General features: G+C 41.7%; 1 protein-coding gene across 1 annotated transcript in view; it reads left to right on the top strand.

Annotated features, from left to right (window-relative positions):
• Positions 1 to 12,299, top strand: part of HECW1 (HECT, C2 and WW domain containing E3 ubiquitin protein ligase 1) — a 190,083-nt gene that overhangs the window by 117,060 nt on the left and 60,724 nt on the right. The window contains exons 10-11 of the mRNA XM_074146119.1: positions 3,630 to 3,780; positions 10,262 to 10,392. Coding sequence (XP_074002220.1) covers positions 3,630 to 3,780; positions 10,262 to 10,392 — 282 coding nt within the window. The remainder of the gene's footprint in view (positions 1 to 3,629; positions 3,781 to 10,261; positions 10,393 to 12,299) is intronic.

The following is a 12,299-nucleotide window of genomic DNA, read 5'->3' on the forward strand; positions in this document are numbered from 1 at the left end:
TGGTGTGAAAGGAAGAAACTTTATATTTTAAACCTGAGTTATATGCTCAGACCTGGCTTACTTCTCACATGCAGCATTAGCTTCTGTCCATAAGTGAAGTTGAAGATAACTTGCCAGTGCTGCAAGTTCAGCCTTGAATAGTTTTACTTCAGCCGCGGGGAATCTTCTGGACAGTCGTCTTTGTCTTTTGAATGATTTTCTGAGTAATTTTGTTTCATCGTAACCCCACAACAGCTGGTCTCAGGGAAGAAATTTCATTTCAGACAGTTTTATTTAGGAAAGTAAGGTAGAACAGATTCATTATTTATGTGGGAATGGCATAACGACCGGTCTGAATGTTAAGGCCTATACGAGATCGACAGAAGATTTGCAGAGTTTGTATGGCCTCGTGACGGCATTAAGTCACCCCTTGTTATGCGTGTGTTTGCTGGGAACCCTACAGAACTGAAGCCAAGAAAAATACATGTGCCCAGCTCAGAGCTGCTCTTTGCCGAAGGTGTGGCTGAGCGTGGAAAGGAAAAGACCGCGTATTTACTTTGCCCCGCCAGGATTATGGTCCTGCCAGAGAAAAAACAAAACAAAACAAAAAAAAAGTTGCGTGTTTGGTATAAATCAGAGCAGTTTCAGAGGTTGCTGTGAAATATGACTTGGCTGATGGAGGGGGATCACTAGAGAACAGAACCAGTCCTGTCTCCAGCCTGTGCTCCAGCATGGTTTTACTGTGAAGGTTAGATGGAGGTTAGTCTCTCTTGTAGTCACAGTCTTATTTTGCCTGAAAAACAAAAGACCCTGAGGAGATTTGGCTGCTTCCTACATCACCGACGCCCCTGAAGTAGCGTGAAGGAACTTCAGCACAGCTCAGAAGCAGAGTTCTGTCTGTCAGTTCACCTGTCAGCCTCTTCGTCTCTCTGTGACGGTAACCATCCATCTGTCTGCAAATCTGGAATCACACGCAGCTTCAGTGACTTGTGTGACTTACATGTTGTCTTGTGGGAAGGCAGAAGGGCCACCTGCCACCTGCGTACAATGAGAGTATCGGCACCTGCCACCCTCTGACTGTCTTCCCAGATGACCAAAATAAAAGAAGAGGTATTCAGCTGATTAGAAATGCTGTTTCAAGGAGCAGTATTTTTACAGGTTTCTCAAAAGCCCCGGGACACACAGTTCCTAATATCTTAGCGTGCCGATGCAAGTGTCAGCCCATGGTTTTAGGTGTATATACCCATAAAGCAATGAATAAAGCACAGATGTCGTTCATGTCTGTTCATACATCCATGTATCATGTCTGATACATCCAACGGAGACAGCCTTCCTGGAGTTCTAATTCAGACTGCGTGATCCTGACCTGATGTTTTCACTGTGATCTCCAAGCTCTGGACAAGTGTCATTGCTCCTAGATTTCTAAGTATTATGCTTAGGAGCCTAGGATGCTTATGCATTTAATTAGAGAGACTCTGCAACATACCCTCTAGAGCCAGTAGTGCATAGGGCTGGACTATGAGAAGCCCTTGTTTGACTGGGTGTTTGGGTAGTATTATTCTTACTAAGTGTCCATCAGCAGACTTCAGACCAATATGACCAGTTGGTGTCTTCTGCAAGCTGTCTAGAGTATGGCTCTACAGCATTGCCTACAAGCTTCTAATTATCCATCAAACTTATTACTCTTGTTTCATGTATATTACAATAGTGTGGGGTGAGGGCTAGGATCTGTCCTGTGCCAGACAACAGCAAGGAAAATGAAGATCTTCATAATGTTGAGGTACACCGTGTCACCTTTCATCTGGCCAAGATTATTTCCTTGAGGATGTTGCAGAAAATGCATAACTCCAGAAGGACCATTCCCCGCCCACGGTGGTACACCTGCCAGCCGTGACAGCATGCCCAGCAGGGCTCTGGCCATCGGCCTGCCTTATGTGTCAGTCTGATTTCCTTCCATGTGGATCTGGTGTACTTGACGTGCTGTTTTTCACTGTCTTTTGTTTCAGGCATTGTTTTCACAAAGCTGTCCTTGAAACAGCTACAACATCCTTGGGAAACTTTAGGGAGTTTCTTCCTGGTGGGAGGAAGAGAGAGTGTTCTCCTTAAAGTTATATAGTGATGTTCACAGTGAGGAACACTGTGTGTCTACCCATGGTGTAACTATAAGTTTTGCATCTGTAAGGACTGAGGTACTTACAGCCAGCTTTGAAAGAAATAATGCATATGCATATGGCTCTTGTTGTTTTGGACATTTAGAGAAAATTCGTCCAAGGACTCCCAGTGCCCGTCTTTTAAGGTTTGTGGGACTAACGTCTCAGGTGCAGCCAGCCATAGACTTTAGACAGCCTACACTTGGCTAGGACTAGCCCAAGTATGGGAACTGAGTTTAGCCAGGGCTAGCATTCCAGGGGACGGGAACTGGTCAGGAACTGGTTTCCAGACACAGCAGGAAGAGGTACAATTTCAGCCCTATTCTTAGAGAGCAGCAGATAAAATACGTAAACTATGAAATCCAGCTGATCTTGAATTTGATCATAGAAAACCATAGAAGAAGGAATGGACTCATCAGGGAGGAGGGTATCATAGTAAGAGTATGGGAATAAGAGGAAGTGTTTTGCCCCAAAGGTAATCACCATATGTGGATTTGTGTGTGAATGTGAGTGAGGTTTGTATATAAACATGTAGAAACTATGTGCATATATTTACATAGGTATGTCATCAGCTGATGGGTCGTGTAGAAATATGAAGCTAGCAAGTCTAATTTATATCACTAGTCCATACATTCCAATCAATTTGATGTGTGGCTTTGCTAGCTAACTCACTTCTGAATTTCTCCCGTTCCAAACACTTTTTTTATCAACATTTCCATTTTCCACAAGCCATCATATACCAAATAACTTTTAGTTTTCAATCATGGGACAACTTAAATATTAGTAGGAAACAATAGTGATGGAAGGCTCAATATTATGCTGCAAACTTTCAGTCTAGGTGGCATTCGCCAGAGCAGTAGAGTTATGATTCTCATCTGTTTACTGAGATTTCTCTAAGGATATATCCAACCAGGCTGTGATCAGTTTTCAGGGGAGCCTTTAATTGCTGTATGGTATCCTTTGAAGCCACTTTATAAAAAAGAGAGAAATGAAACATGTCTTTTCTGAAACATAACAAAAAAAACCCCAAAACATGGGATTTGCCATATTATTTCCGATACAATCCTTTTCTACTAAGCGTTGGTTCTATGTGGCTGCCTTGACCTGCAATGAATCCAGCCAATTAGTATTACTAATTGTAAAATTATCCAGCCCTTTGAAAAACGTAGCCACTATGTCACTTGTTTTTTGTAGTCTATGGTAGTGAATTCCATAGGCTACGTATGTGCTGTGTGTGAAATGTTTATGTATATGCATATACTGCATATACATACATAGAGACAAGCACATAAAAAATATACACATTTGAATGTATACTTTGAATATATACACATAATGTATATTGCACGCATGTAGACTATATATATAGAGTATCTCTCGTGTGTATATATCCTGTCTGTGTATATGTACGTATGTGTGTGTAGATCGATCTTCCGCATTTAGGTTGTCTGGAAGGCATTACACTGACAGCATCACTCCTTCCTTTTTTTCCAACCCTAGATTGGGAAGCTCGGATAGACAGCCACGGGAGGGTATTCTACGTTGATCATGTCAACCGAACCACGACATGGCAGCGCCCCACAGCCGCAGCAACGCCAGACGGGATCCACCGGTCTGGCTCCGTACAGCAAATGGAGCAGCTGAACCGACGGTGAGCACTTGCACCTATATGCCCTTGAGATCTGCCCTCCCCTTTCCCCACACTTCCCCAGTGGCTTCCTTCGTAGGATCATAGAATTGTCTAGATTGGAAGGGACCTTTAAGATCGTCTAGTCCAACCATCAACCTAACTCTGATAAAAACCATCACTAAACCATGTCTCTAAGCACTATGGCAACCCGGCTTTTAAATCCCTCCAGGGATGGTGCCTCAACCCCTTCCCTGGGCAGCACATTCCAAGGCTTAAGAACTCTTTCCCTGTCAACATTTTTCCTAATCTCCAATCTGAACCTCCCCTGACACAACTTGAGGCCGTTTCCTCTTGTCCCATCGCCTGGGACTTGGGAGAAGAGACCGACCCCCCCTGGCTACAGCCTCCTTTCAGGGAGTTGGAGAGAGCGAGAAGGTCTCCCCTCAGCCTCCTTTTCTCCAGGCTGAACACCCCCAGCTCCCTCAGCCTTTCCTCATAAGACTTCTTCTCCAGACCCCTCACCAGCTCCGTTGCCCTTCTCTGGACCCGCTCCAGCCCCTCAATGTCTTTTTTGTGGTAGGGGGCCCAAAACTGGACCCAGCCCTGGAGGTGGGGCCTCACCAGTGCCCAGTACTTCCTTCCCTGGTGCATCACATTGGCTCCCTGAGGATGTATCTTTCCTCCTTATCCAATGTACATGGTCCTGTCCCTGCTGATGATGTCTTTCAGCGTGCTGGTGCGCTTGTTGTGTGTCTCCAGTACCCAAACTTGCTTACATGAGAAGCACTGTTGAGCAAAAGCTGTTGTAAAACATTTCAAACAGCATGAAGAGGTTTTTGGAAAACTCCTTTGAAATGACTCCCAGAAGAGAAGGGAATGTTCTTCCAAAAGATGGAGTCACTTTTGCTGTTTAGCTATAAGAGTGGTATCGATGGGTCAGCATCTAGAGCTACGCTGCAGAGGTTTCCGAGCTGGCTGTTACCAAAACAGCGTTGCCATATCAGTGTGGCATTTCTACTCCAGCTAATTAAGCCTGGTGGAAGGTCTGTCTACTTTGCCAGGGCAGGGCACTGCTCTAATAGGACTGTACGTTCGCATTTCTAGACGTAGACAGATCTGCTTAGTGTTGCATGGGGCCCTGTAAATCTGTCACTTCATTCTGAGCTGGCTGACATATCTCTTAACATGCCGCACTGTCGTGGTTTCGGCCGAATTTACCAAAACCGGACCGACAGATGGTCCTTCCCCCCCTTCTAACCCCCCCCAAAAGAGGAGAGAGGAGGAGAAAGAAATAAGGAGATTCAGAAGTTTAGAATGAACTAAACTACTTTAATGAAGAATTAATATTAAAATAAAAATAAAGAAGAAAATAATGAAATAGATACAATATATACAAAACCATATCAAGCTCCCAGGATGACAGTCACGTCACCGGCAGGTACTGGGGAAGTCCCAGACTGGACTCAGTGACAGATGGGAACTGGATTCCAGCTCTGGAGTCAGGAACACACGGATCGGGATCAAAGGCAGATGAACAGACAGAGTCCTCTCTGGACGTCGGCCATCGCAGGAAGGGGGCTGACCCTTTGATCCCTCAGCTTTTATACTGAGCGTGGGGCAGATGGGATGGAATAGCCCAGTTGGTCAGGTTTGGGTCACCTCTCCTGTCCCCTCCTCCCCAGCGATGTGACCCCTCTACGTTTTTTCCGTTTCCGACCCTCTAAGGGGGCAAATAACGAAATGGGCTGCCCTTGGTTGTTACAGCAATAAGTATAAGCAAGGGCCTCCCTGCTCACCATCCCTTGGCACGGAGCACAAACATTGGTCTGATCATTCTGAGAACGAGCAGTTTTCTCCACAATGTGCCGTTCATTTCAGAGAGTTAGAGGAGGCCTGGCTAGGATGGAAAGTTACAGAAGAGAAAATTGGTTCGGTTTTACTTCAAACCGGGACATGCGCGTTTTCCCTTTGTTTGACCAGTCCACACACAGCTTTGTGTATCATTTCCTTCTTACGCTTGCTTTTTGGACTGAATTTAAGAGGAAAGAGAAAAAATAAACGGTTGATCAGAAATCCTCCCTTTTTATTTCGAAAAAGGTTTGGGTTTTTTTTTTTACCTGCTTACTGTAATGATACGGTTTCTAGAAAAAGACAAGCAAACCTGAAATTATATTCTAATCATAGCATGCAAAATGCCACAAAAAGGTTTTTGGTCTTTTTTATTGTGCTAAGAGAAGGATCTGCAGCTGAGAGAAGGGCGCAGGGCTTCAAAGTACTCTTTGCAGAGCACAGAATAGTTTGGGAGTTACTGAGTGTAAAGAGAACTGGGCCCTGAATGACAACGATAAGAAAGTTAGTGTAACTTGTGGAGAGCAAACCAGCCTTATTCAAGTGGTTGGTTTGCATTTTAAATCGACACCATCAACGCACTCTTGAAGAATTTCCCCTTTTTTTTCACCAAAATTCATTATTTTGGATGGCATTTCATAACGTGTTGCGTCTTGCGGAGGTGAAGGAACCTGCTGAGTATTTGTTTTCATTGTAGCTTTCCTCAGAATGCATCAAGCTACCATGGTAATGTTTTTAAAAAAACTAAAGTGAATGTTTAATGTAGATTCTTTCAAGGGTTTTACCTGACTTCTCTGCCATTTAGCGTTTGTCTATAGGAGGGATTTTGGCCACGTCAAAGTTCAGACTATTTGGCTGCCACTTATAAATAAGTTATCTGCCACAGAAAGCAGAAGGCTCTGTGGTGATATACATCAGCATTTTTATTTCTATTTTTATTTTTATTTTTTGAGGTTGAATTCATGTAAATGCAGCACAACCAGGAAAGGAATAAATGCTTGTGTGAGTCTGCATAGAAACTTACCATTCTGTCAGTTAATGCAGGTTAATCATTAAACCAGCTATCTCAGCAGAAACTGAAGGGTAGGCATTGTCTTTGTGACCACCTTGCTTCAAGCTTTATTATTCCATGTTTTCATGTCGGTTTTCTGCCTTTCTTGGTTATGACTTGATTATCACTGGTTTGGGTTGGGAATTGACAGTTAATAGGACTGACATTCTTTGAATCTCTCTATTTTTAGTAGTCCCGTATTCAGTTACAAAATGAGAAGCAGACAGGGTTTCAGCAGTGGCACGTCTCTCCTTACCCGAGTCCCATCGGAGACTCAACACTTTGCAACTCAATACACGTGAACTGTCATGGCTTCTTGGGACAGAGGAAAAAAGCTGATGATTCTCTGCTCTCTGCCATGGAACTCTGTTGATTTGAGAAGTTGAATATGGAGGTCTCCTGTTGTTCCCAAGTTTGTGAACATTTCCTAAGATTCTAGTAAAAGAGATTCGTATTAAATCTCTGAGCATTTGTCCAGTGACAAGTCATTTCTGTATTTTCAACCTGGCTGTTATAATTGTTAAAGTTATTGTTGTCCTAATGCTAATTTCAGATACTTAATGTCTCCAGATTTCAAGATTGAGAGGAAAACCCCTTTTCATAAATGGTTATTATCCGCACTGCGGAGGATTGGGCTTTGTTTAAACACTCGTTTTAGAAATACTGTTTTGTTGTATTTCAGACTTCATTATTTGAAATGGTCTGCAGCAAACACACCTGAGAATCGTTTTAGGTGAAGCAACAGCAAACATAGACTTTGCTGATAGAATTAGCAGCAGACTGAACTTTTGCTCTAACCTCAAACAGAATTTGGACTCAAAATCACTTAGCAGTTTGAAAAAACTTGACGATTTTTCTTTCTAAACCAATCTACTCACTTCTCGGCTTCCTGGTTTCATTTGTGGAAGGGACTGGAAAGACCAAAATATTACAAGGAAGCTTGGTATTTCCAGCCCAGCCAAAACCACAAAGCTTTGGAAATTCAACTTGAAAAAAAATACCTCCGTAGCTGTGATTGAGCCTAGTCCTGCTTTCCTTCTGTGCTCCAAGCTTCCCATTAGCTGTACTAGCCACTTGAGGATACAGGGAATGCAAAACTGGAATCCAGGTGTTTGGCAAACTCCAGAGAGACATCCATACTTCTTATTTTAAAGACTCTTGCTCATTTTCTACAGCAGTACCTGAATTGCTTAGTTGTTAGCAAAGCAGATAAAAGCCCTTGTTGTTGAGATGCTTTGCAGCATACAGATATCTAGACTTGTCTTTGCACTAATTTGAAAGGTGATAAGTAACATCAGAAATTAAAATCGTATTAGTTAAGACAGCCACAGTGTGGTATTTCTAAACCTCCATTTCTTTGACAAATCACTTTGAAAGCAGACTGAAATTTCCAGAGGCATTCCCATAACTTTTGCACTCTCAATGTTTTCTCCAATTACTTTGGCATTTTCTGGTATTTATATAAGATGATTTTATAGTATTGAGACCCAAAAGAAAAGTGTCACCTTTTGTTGGCATACAGCTAGTGTTACTCTTTAAGGTTTGCCAATAGGGATTTTCTACCATCTAATTAAATTGAAGCTACAAGGTTTTTTTTATATGTGTGCTTATATCCCTTGATTATATGAACTTTTTTTCCCCCCGTTCTCTTGCATGTGGGTGTTGTAAAACTCCTCCAGCACTGGAATGGAAAGTACATTCGGTTGCCTGCAGTCAAGTGAACAAAAATTTAAAATGTGGGTCTAAACCAGAGGGTTTAAAACTGGAGTAAATAGATGCTGTTGCGAATCCTGCTGTCAGAACTTCCTCGTAAAGATGGATGGTTACTTAAATACAGAACTCTCATTTTTAAAAAAAAAAACACCCAACTTCTAAAGATGCTGTTTATTGAGCTGTCAAAATATCCACTAAATGTAGCTTCAAATGACTTTGGGTACTGGGAGACACACATAGTGCTGTGAAAGTTTAGCGTAAATCTATTAAAACTTTAATTATTTGTCTTAATTATCTCCAGCCCTTCTGCCCAAGATTGGGTTGCAGTGAGCTACTGGGAGATGATGTCTGTTGAGAGATGTAAAAAAGCCAATCGCTAACTACTTGACTTTAATGATCCCGTGTCACTTTGAGGAACTGACTCCCGGCTAACTTCTAATTTGGAATAAAGTGTGCTTTAACAAATAAAGAGAGAGAAAGTAAGTGAAATTTTTAAGTCAGAACTTGACCTGAGGAAAGAAAAAAGACTCTAAGTCAGGAAAATGAGAGACGGAACAATGCTGGATCGGATTAAATGCAGGCAGTAAAGCCATCCTTTTTATATACATACAGAAATGTAATCCAGAAATAAGGATTAAAAATATTGGGGTGGAGTAAAAGCTAATTAAAATAATTAAGAGAGCTTATTTTCCTTCTTTCCTTTTCTTTCTCTTTCTGCTTATGCTTTCTTATTCTTTTCTTTCTCTCCCAGTATTTAAAATATTTTTTTCTTATTCAATATATGGCTTACATTCATAGCTTGCCAGTAGAGGCAAAGAAATCGTGATCTCTCATCTCGTTCATCCGTCTGTCTGAGCGAACAAGTTAACTAGAATTTGTTTTGTGTAATGCGTATTCAAAACACTCCAGGTTATTTAAAACACAGCCAGGAATATATTTTGTTCCTCATCTGGTAAAGTATTTAGAATTGGGCTGATCCCTAAGACCGTGATCGGTCCCATTGACATCAAAAAAATGTGGCAATTAGTTCTGCCATTAGTATGGAAATGACAGTATAGTTTTTTTTAAGGCATTTTCAGGGTTTTATTTGGAATTTTCTTCGGTCACCCTTCTCACACCCGCCCTTTGGTTATCTCTCTAGTGTTTCCTCTTCCTTGTTCTGCAATTAGTTGCCACCCAAGCTGAATGCCCAATCCCACAGATGTCTAAAAATGGCCAGAACACTTGCATCCTCACGCTGGTCATTCAGCTCATGTGTTGGGTCCTGTTCTACTTTTCTGTGACTGTCGTATCAATTAGATAGTAGCTCTTTGAGATCACACTACCTACTGGTTTGCACTCTGTATTGCCTGCCAGAATGGAGGTGTCCCAACTGCTGGACGTGCGGTATCGTAATAAACATGTTGTGAACACTCTTAGTAGCCTTTACGTTGAACCTATGCATCCAATATTGTAATAAGAAAGTCTGAAGGGTACTCACTGCATGGCAGGATTGATCCTAACTTCATTGGTTATGCTACTGTAAGACTAAATGAAGGAGGAACCATGATCCACCAGGAGTTTTAGGTTCCAGATGTTTTAAAGCGAAGCCTGGTAGCAACCTGTAGCCTAAATATCTGTCTAAATTTGACCTATGAGTCTTCCTTACTCTGCGCCCTCTGTAGCTATTTGTTAGTCAGTGCAAAATGCCTTATTTACAGAGTAATGGTCGGCCCAAGTGTGAGTAGCTGCATCAGTCGAAGGAGAAGAGTTGGGTGTCCTCTTACAGTCATACGTTGAAGATAGAAGTATTGGAATCATTGAAAAACAGTGCCGATTGTTAAGGTAGGAAGCACCAGAAAGCTCTTCTATTAACTAAAGCATGTTGTTCCTTTCTCTGAATGTATGTAGGTACCAAAATATCCAGCGAACTATCGCAACAGAGCGGACTGAAGATGATGCTGTAATAAACAGCAGGGTGGAAAGAGTCCCCACCGGAGGAGGAAGTGACTCTGAGGCAGAGCCTTCCCAGCCAAGCTCAGGTACGGGGGAAAAAAGCTGTTGGGTGGCATGTTCAGTGCCACTCAGTGGTGGCATTCAGTTCTGAGGAAATCTGCATTTCCACGGGAGACTGGAACTTTATTCTACCGGCTTGCAAAAGCAAATTAAAAGAAAAGAGGTTGGGACTTGAAGCTACAAGTTTTAGACCTGAAGCTACAGGTACAAAGCTAGATACAAAGGGCCTCTGTTCTTTTTCAGCAACTACTAAGACAGACAAAGCATTTTTACTTTAATAAAGGGCTATTTGAAATTAAAATGGCAAAGGCATCTGGTTTTTATTCCCCTTAGTAGTTGCAAAAACAACTGGCGCTGTCTACTTTTTGCTGCAGCGTGATTTTTTTATCTTGGGACATTGCAGTTTATCCTCTCTGGGCATGGCTTCTGCGCTGGCGCGTTTGCCGGTGCGGTCACACCTGCAGTGGCCCTGTCATCGAGTACGAAATGCTTGTGTTTTTAAAGCTGCGGTTTTGTGATAGTTATGAGCTGACTAAGTGTGGGCTGCCACTGAAGGAGACACAGCTGTCTTTTTGCTCATCACTAACTTATGTGACAGAACCCCATCCAGAGCAGAGAACTCATCTGCTTGAAAAATAACCTTGTTTCTTGCACTTAATGTTATTTACAGCCAAAGTAGTTCTTTCGTCTGGCTTGTTAGATGACCAGACAAGAATGAGTGTCAGTACAAAGCAGAAGAGGAGAATGTGCACCCAGGGTAGGATGGGATGGGCAGAGAGCTCTTCTTCTCTTTTCGCTGGCAGCCACGCTCATGTTTTCCTAAAACATTTGTGAAACCATAACCCAAGCGTTTGTTCCAGGTAAGAAACACCAGCATTCAGGCTGGTGCCCGCCATGCAACTCGTGGTCACGTAAAACTATCTGCTTTGTTTGAGAATTTGCACCACCAAAATGAATGGCCTGTTCTCTTCCTTTGGATCCTTCTCACCTCCACCCAGCTTTGTGTTCTGCGTTGTCTGCTGGAAATAATGCTGACTTTGTGCCATCCTTTTGCCATCCCTCTGTAAATAGCCTTGGCGAAGGGAAAGAGCCAACACAATATCTGCTTGAATCTTCTTAATGTTCCCTGTTGAATAGGAAGAATTAAGCAGAGAAATAGTGAACTCTTTTTTTCTTTTTTTTTTTTTTTAACAGGTTTAGAAAAATACTCAATTTTGCCTGTCTGGTTTCCTGATCCATTGGGTGTTTTTAGCTTGAAAATCAATTTTTACCAAGAAAGTTAATGTCTGATATTCAAAGCTTCCTTGCAGTCCTTTGTGTTGCGATTTCTGGGAGCTTTTACCTACACTTGATCTTATAAGGAGAACCCAGACCTCTCTGTTAGCTCTGAAATGGAAATGAGGTACCCGTGGTATTATTAGTATTTAAACAATAAGTAATGTAGTCATTTCTTGTAATATGTATAATCATTTACTATCGTAGTCTACATAATAAAATATTAATTTACCAGGAATTGCTACCAATAAGTTTTTAGGTCAGTTATTATGTAACATACACTTTTTTTTTTTCTTTTAACCCTGAAGACTTAATGAGTATGATATATGTCATTTTAAGTGATTAGGAAATGGGGTTTGCTACAGGTAATTGCTTTGCTTTTAGGAGAAAGAGTCAATATTGTATAAAATGGCATGAATTAAAAGATCACGGGTGATGTAAACCACATTAGAATAACAAAAAACTGCAATACGATACATTTGCTATTTGCCTTTTAATTTAAATGATAAATTTCAGAAGGAATACAATTTAGGCACATTAATCCAGATTCTAGGCCAGTATAAATCAATTTAACTCCAGCAATGGATCCAGTGTGCAGTTTTAAGTGGATAAAATAATACGATGTGTCTAACAGGAAAGGGAAAAAAAGTGATAATAA

This window comes from Numenius arquata, chromosome 4, assembly GCF_964106895.1.
Source record: "Numenius arquata chromosome 4, bNumArq3.hap1.1, whole genome shotgun sequence".
Taxonomy (NCBI): Eukaryota; Metazoa; Chordata; class Aves; order Charadriiformes; family Scolopacidae; genus Numenius; species Numenius arquata.